The sequence below is a fragment of the Canis aureus genome, chromosome 27 (genome assembly GCF_053574225.1).
Source record: "Canis aureus isolate CA01 chromosome 27, VMU_Caureus_v.1.0, whole genome shotgun sequence".
Taxonomy (NCBI): Eukaryota; Metazoa; Chordata; class Mammalia; order Carnivora; family Canidae; genus Canis; species Canis aureus.
The window spans coordinates 31,175,629-31,183,580 of NC_135637.1; the positions used below are offsets into that span (position 1 = coordinate 31,175,629).

At 44.6% G+C, this 7,952-nt stretch overlaps 1 gene segment (V, D, J or C); it reads left to right on the forward strand.

The window, feature by feature from the left end:
• Positions 1-4,577: 4,577 nt before the first annotated feature.
• On the forward strand, positions 4,578-5,220 carry LOC144299093 (immunoglobulin lambda variable 1-40-like). The segment is given in 2 exon segments: positions 4,578-4,690; positions 4,803-5,220. Coding segments are annotated over 2 exon segments (450 nt in total).
• The last annotated feature ends 2,732 nt before the right edge of the window (positions 5,221-7,952 follow it).

Consider the following 7,952-nt stretch of genomic DNA (forward strand, 5'->3'; position numbering starts at 1 on the left):
CCAAGCACCACAGGACCTAGGGAAGCCTTGTCTGTGTGTGAGAGATAAAGTTCATGTGCAGCCATGAGAGAGAAGCACAGGCTGTGAATCCCAGAGAACTTACTTCTCAGTCTGTACTTCCATCGCTATCAAATACCAACCTTGGAGGGAGCAGACGTGCATGAATGTGCCAGCGCATCTCAACACTGTGCTGAGGGTATGAGACCTGGGATCTCAGCCTCAGTATGGGACCTGAGAGACTTTGTGCTTGTGTCTCCACTATCCTTGGAGTCCTCTTCTCCCTCCTCCATATAGACACAGGTTACATCAGGAGATTGGGCACTGTGTCCACAAGGAACTCTCAACTCCCAATCCTTTCCCCTGGCCAATCCCCTCCAGCAGTTTATCGCCTGCCTCTTAACTGGAACCCTAATAATAAAATCTTTCCTTTTAAAATTTTATTTATTTAGGGATCCCTGGGTGGCGCAGCGGTTTGGCGCCTGCCTTTGGCTCAGGGCGCGATCCTGGACACCCGGGGTCGGGTCCCACGTCGGGCTCCCGGTGCATGGAGCCTGCTTCTCTCTCTGCCTGTGTCTCTGCCTCTCTCTCTCTCTCTCTCTCTGAGTGTGACTATCGTAAATAAATAAATTAAAAAAAATGTTTAAAATTTTATTTATTTATTTATTTATTTATTTATTTATTTATTTATTTATGAGAAGATGAGGTGGGGATTAGCAGACTTTGCTCAGTGGGGAGGCAAACACAGGGCTCTATCTCTGGATACCAGGAACCTGACCTGAGCTGAAGGCAGATGATTAACTGACTGAGCTACCCAGACACAGTCCTCCACCCCACCCGTGCAATTGAAAATCCTTCATCCAGATTAAAAATGAGAAAATTTTTGGATAGGACACAGGAGTAACTCTGTATTCCTATTGCTGTGGAATGTCAAAAATATGTGTAATCACAGATTCACCCAAGAGCTGGGCTCAGGCCCTCTGAGGCTCTTCACCTCTGTCCTTGTCTGTGGATCGTGGGTTCTGCTTGCCTTGCTCCTCCCAGACTTTGCCCCAAGGGTGTGTTCTTGAGATAGTGATGTGGTGTACACATGCCTCAACCTAGTAAAGATGTCTTCATAAACTAAGATTTAGTGGATGTGTGTGAGGATCTATTCATCTTGCTGCTGCTACAGACAAGACTTGTATGCATGTCCCCTTTGCTTATTAGTCATCTACTGACCTAGTGTGGCCTTCCTCTTTCTCCTGTCTTTCCCAGCTCTTTGAGAACTGGGGCCAGTTTCAGCTCACATGTAGGAGCTTCCAAAAGTGTTCAAAACCAACACCAGGTGGGCAGGGCTGGGCACCTGTACTGAGGAACCTAGAATGGAGCAGGGAGGTGTGAAGCGCAAGGGCATGCTGTGGAGAGAGCATGGAAAAGGTTACTGTTGAAGTTCTGTAGGAGGTGAGGGAGTCTCCATAGGCAGTGGCTCCAGATAGCCAGGGTGATCTCATGTTGGGTAGCATCAGCAACATGGAGACACTTCTCTGAGTCTGTCTTCACTGTGTGTCCCACATTTGAGATTTTTCCTTTTGTGTATGTGTTATTACTGAAGACACATAGAAGAAAACCCACTGTGATACGAAAGACAAATTCAACACCAGCTTGTTGAATACATTTGTAAATTCATCTCAATAGGAAATCCCTGAAGAGGAATAGATCTGTGGCAAAAAAAAAAAAAAGATTTATTCCTGTGGACCTTTCTATATTTGGAGGTCTGATTTGATTGGAGAGGAGTTGTGAACTAAGGAATTGATATTAGGACAGAGGACAAGAGAAATACATAGACTTCAGTCTTGTGGAGGGTGACATACCCATGGACTGGATTCCATTTGTTCATGTGGGGAAGAAGAAAGGACCTGAATAGCCTCCAGCTACTGGTTGAAGAAAAAAGAGAGAACGGCTGAATTGTGGAGAACATTCTGAGCACAGAAGACAGAGTCCTTGAGAAAATGAACTGCAGTGTGCGGGTCAGCTGTATGAAAATCTGCTAACACTTCACTTAACTCAGTACCTGTAAGATTGGCATTTGTCTACATAAGGATGAACTTTGTAAAACACATTATAGGATTACAAAATTGTCGTATTTACCTCCTCATCCAAAATTGCTTGAAGAGACCTCATGGTCTAGTGGCAAATCTATTGAAGAATGATGGTGTGTGAGTTCAGTATTCACAGAAGAGAAGGTTCTTCACATAGAGAAGGGGAGGACGGAAGCCAGTAAATAAATGCTTGAGAATTTATACCCCCATTGCTTTTTATTTTTCGACAGTGTGACATGCTGTAAACATAGAATCTGCAAAATGACATACATGATGCTACTGTCACAATACCAATTAGAGCAAACTTTCATTTATGACAACATGAAGCTGTGCAACACAATGTAATTTTTTTACAGTAGGTAAAAAACTCTTTTTTAAATAATAAATTTATTTTTTATTGTTGTTCAATTTGCCAACATACAGATTAACACCCAGTTCTCATCCCGTCAAGTGCCCCTCTCAGTGCCCATCACCCATTAACCCCCAACCCCGCCTTCCTCCCCTTCCACCACCCCTAGTTCGTTTCCCAGAGTTTGGTTAAAAACTCTTATTTTGATGCATAATAATTGGAAAATTAACAATGAACTTGTAACCAAAATCACAGGCCAATGAAATGATACAATGTGTGCAGTGCCTTCTCTGGAGGAAAAATATCTTAAGGGCAGGCCCTGTTGCCCAGCGGTTTAGCGCCACCTTCCGCCCAGGGTGTGATTCTGGAGACCTGGGATCGAGTCTCAGGTGGGGTTTCCTGCATGGAGTCTGCTTCTCCCTCTGCCTGTGTCTTTGCCTCTCTCTCACTCAGAAATAAAAAAAAAATCTTTTAAAAAATATCTTAAGTTGCCATTGATGTACATTCCTGAAACTCCAAAAGATTGGGACACCTCCCAAGAGGTAGATAGAACAGAATCAAGTACAATATATTAGTTATACCATCTTTAGAAATCAGATCAGAAATCGGTGAATAGACAGGGACCTGGAAATTTGCAGAAACTAGCTGGACTCAGGTCTTTTTGCCAGGGTGAGTGTGTGCTTTGCAATCAGCAGGGGGCGATGAGGGACTTCCCTATGGTCCCTACTCAACTGTTTACTGAGAACTATTGACACTATGGAGCCTAGTCCTTGGGTCTGGGACCCGTGCTCCCTGCTGGGGACTCAGGCCTGGCAGAGATTTCTGTGGGATGTCCAGTGTATAATCCTCTACAATGCACATGACAGCTTCTACCCACAGCCTGGAAAGAGTGCTCCCTTGTCCTCAGTGCTGAAGGAACTTCTGGGAGAGGAGAACTGTGGAAACCAGAGAAGATTCAGGTAAGTGGAAAGAAATCAGTCCCCTTCAAAAAACCGGCCATGGGTCCATGTGGACTCCTCATTACTCTGGACTTGATCCTCATCTATGTGCTTCTACAAGAGACATCATCTCAGTCTTGTCCCATGAATAGCCCAAAGATCTGTGGACAGAGTCACTATGTGGAGTGTGAATACAGTAAAAATGTGTCCTGTGGGGATGGGAGGCCACAAAAGGGGACACCAGGCCTGGCCCAAGGAAGTTGACAGTGGACAGTGTAGTGGGGGGGGAGGAGTTATCTCTAATGGATGAATTGTGTCACCACGTCGTACAATGCTGTGTCTAGGCCTGGACCCAGGGAGCACCCTTCCCCTGTTTCCGAAGGGGGGGGACCTGCACCCCGATGTTTATAGCAACAATGGCCACGATAGCCAAACTGTGGAAGGAGCCTCGGTGTCCAACGAAAGATGAATGGATAAAGAAGATGTGGTTTATGTATACAATGGAATATTACTCAGCTATTAGAAATGACAAGTACCCACCATTTGCTTCAACGTGGATGGAACTGGAGGGTATTATGCTGACCGAAGGATAAGGGTTGATCAGAGCAGGAAATTTGCCCTGCTACTGCCTGTGTCAGGGCTCACGGTGGGACCTCCCCACCCCCTGGCTTATTCAGCACTCCCAGTCCCACTCCTTTAATACCCTCAGGTAGTCTTCCATGTTCCCAAATGAATGAGACCATATAATGTTTGTCCTTCTCTGATTGACTTATTTCACTCAGCAAAATACCCTCCAGTTCCATCCACGTCAAAGCAAATTGTGGGTATTTGTCGTTTCTAATGGCTGAGGAATATTCCATTGTATACAAAGACCACATCTTCTCTATCCATTCATCTTTCTATGGACACTGAAGCTCCTTCCACAGTTTGGCTATTGCTATAAACATGGAAGACTCCTAACTCTGGGAAACAAACTAGCAGTAGTGGAAGGGGAGGAGGGCAGGGGGTGGGGGTGACTGGGCGGTGGACACTGAGGTGGGGACTTGACAGAATGGACACTGGGTGTTATTCTGTATGTTGGCAAATTGAACACCAGTAAAAAATAAATTTATTATTAAAAAACAGGAAAAAAATAATATCCTCAGGTAATGGGACCTGGGGTCTCATTTGCATACATGACCCCTCCCTCTCTCAAAGGATGAAAAGGGGAAGGGAGAGATTAGAGGAGGCCTGCTCAGCTGTGGGGCCACTGAAGGCAGGATCAGTGATGACCTCCACCATGGCGTGGTCCCCTCTCTTCCTCACCCTCCTTGCTCACTGCACAGGTGATTGGATATGGGGATGAGAGAAGGGGCCCTGGTAGGATACATGTGCCTTGATTTCTCCTCTTGTCTAAAGAAAAGAACATCACTTTCTCTGTGTCTCTCCCCCTTTCAGGGTCCTGGGCCCAGTCTGTGCTGACTCAGCCGCCCTCAGTGTCAGGATCTGTGGGCCAGAGAATCACCATCTCCTGCTCTGGAAGCACAAACAGCATTGGTATACTTGGTGTGAACTGGTACCAACTGCTCTCAGGAAAGGCCCCTAAACTCCTCGTAGATGGTACTGGGAATCGACCCTCAGGGGTCCCTGACCGATTTTCTGGCTCCGAATCTGGCAACTCAGGCACTCTGACCATCACTGGGCTTCACCCTGAGGACGAGGCTGATTATTATTGTCAGTCCATTGAACCCATGCTTGGTGCTCCCACAGTGCTCTGGGCCTATGTGGAAATGAGACACAACACTGCTGTCCCTAGAACAATGGCACTGCCTGTGAAACCCTGGCCTTAGGGCAAAGTCAGCTGCTTCTTTGATATGAACTGAGTTCTGAGATCCATCTCACTGAATTTGTTTACCCAAGTCTTTCCACATTCTTTGAAATTTCTCCTTGAAGCCTATCCTTGGGAGCTAGGTACTGTGTGATTTTCTTGAATTGAGCACAGATTCCTGGGTGTCAGGGTCAGCTGCTCTGAGGACAGATTCCATGACAGATTAGGGCAGAATCAGCGACCCTGAATACAGGTCTTTCTGAGTCAGGACGCATCAGAAGTGTCCAGTATGTGTCCTAGTGCAAACAGCTCCATGAATGGGCAACCAAATCCTCATCTATTATGATGGTTAGACCTTCTGTGGACCCTGATCCATTCTCTGGCTCCATTTCTGGTGATATAATTCCCTGACCATCGCTGGGCTGAGGCCCGAGGAGGAGGCTGCTCCTCACAACCTCTCCTATGACAACATCTCAGGGCTCACACAGAGCTCCAGCCTTGTGGGAACTGAAATCAGAACCCCTTTCTCATCTGTTCAGGCTCAGCCTGTAGCTTCTGTTTCTGCAGCTCCTGCTTCCCCCAACATGGGTCCAGGTCCTTCCAGGGGAACAAACTGAGAGGAAGGAATCCTTCTTCCCTCTGTCCCTAATGTCATTCAGCTATTTCCTAGACAAAGGGGCAAAAAGGACAAAGAAAGGTCATCTCCCCCATCAGGATGGTGCACAGAGATTCTTTGGACTGAAGTATGTGGATTGGAGAGTGAGAGATTCCAATCTCTCATCTCTCCCACCTGACCTCTGATGAATCTAGGATCTCCATTCTTGGTCATTTATCTATTTCTGGAATTTTGCAGACCCATGTAACACTCTTAGTAGTCTTCAATAGGAGGGTCTGTTCTTTTTGCTCATTGGGGTTATTTCTCCTGTCACTGCTGCACCAATCCTAGAGAATCTATGGCTGAATTACATATTTGGGTCTTTTGAAATAATTCTTGACCATTCCCTAAATGCTGTGATGTAACCAGTAATTTTTCTTTTTCACTTGTGTTGCTAATACTTGAAGAAAGATGTTGAATTGTAATGGCAATTAAGTTACACTTGCTAGTTTCTGAACTTGTAGAAATGTACTCCCCCCACCACCTCCCTGAATAATACCCTAGCTGTGGGTCTGAATTCTTTGTGTGTGGGAAAGAGTGTATTAAAACTGTATAAATATCTTTGTTTCTGTTTTTTTATATTTTATTTATTCATTTTACAGAGAGAGAGAGAGAGAGCAAGAGCAGAGAGTAGCAGATAGGGAGGGAGAGGGAGAAAATCTGAAGCAGATTCCATGTGCAGTATGGAGCCCCACATGGGGCAGGTGGCCCAAAGCCTGTGAGATCTCGACCTGAGACAAAACCATGAGCTGGATGCCTAACTGACTAAGCCACTCAGGTGCCCATCTCTGTTTCTATTTTGTGTGATTATATTAAGACTTATCTTTCTTTTTTTAAAAATATCCCATTTATTTTATTTTATTTTATTTTATTTTATTTTATTTTATTTTATTTTTTTATTGGTGTTCAATTTACCAACATACCGAATAACCCCCAGTGCCCGTCACCCAATCACTCCCACCCCCGCCCTCCTCCCCTTCTACCACCCCTAGTTCGTTTCCCAGAGTTAGCAGTCTTTACGTTATGTCTCTCTTTCTGATATTTCCGACATATTTCTTCTCCCTTCCCTTATATTCCCTTTCACTATTATTTATATTCCTCATATGAATGAGAACATATAATGTTTGTCCTTCTCCGACTGACTTACTTCACTCAGCATAATACCCTCCAGTTCCATCCACGTTGAAGCAAATGGTGGGTATTTGTCATTTCTAATAGCTGAGTAATATTCCATAGTATACATAGACCACATCTTCTTTATCCATTCATCTTTTGATGGACACCGAGGCTCCTTCCACAGTGTGGCTACTGTGGACATTGCTGCTAGAAACATCGGGGTACAGGTGTCCCGGCATTTCATTGCATCTGTATCTTTGGGGTTAATCCCCAACAGTGCAATTGCTGGGTCGTAGGGCAAGTCTATTTTTAACTCTTTGAGGAACCTCCACAGAGATTTCCAGAGTGGCTGCACCAGTTCACATTCCCACCAACAGTGTAAGAGGGTTCCCTTTTCTCTGCATCCTCTCCAACATTGGTGGTTTCCTGCCTTGTTAATTTGCCCCATTCTCACTGGTGTGAGGTGGTATCTCATTGTGGTTTTGATTTGTATTTCCCTGATGGCAAGTGATGCAGAGCATTTTCTCATATGCATGTTGGCCATGTCTATGTCTTCCTCTGTGAGATTTCTGTTCATGTCTTTTGCCCATTTCATGATTGGATTGTTTGTTTCTTTGGTGTTGAGTTTAATATGCAGAAGAATGAAACTAGACCACTCTCTTTCACCATACACAAAGATAAACTGAAAGTGGATGAAAGATCTAAATGTAAGACAAGATTCTATCAAAATCCTAGAGAAGAACACAGGCAACACCCTTTTTGAACTCGGCCACAGTAACTTCTTGCAAGATACATCCACAAAGGCAAAAGAAACAAAAGCAAAAATGAACTATTGGGACTTCATCAAGATAAGAAGCTTTTGCACAGCAAAGGATACAGTCAACATAACTAAAACACAACATACAGAATATGAGAAGATATTTGCAAATGACATATCAGATAAAGGGCTAGTTTCCAAGATCTATAAAGACTTATCTTTCAATTAGTCAAAGGATCTTTCAAGTTCCAA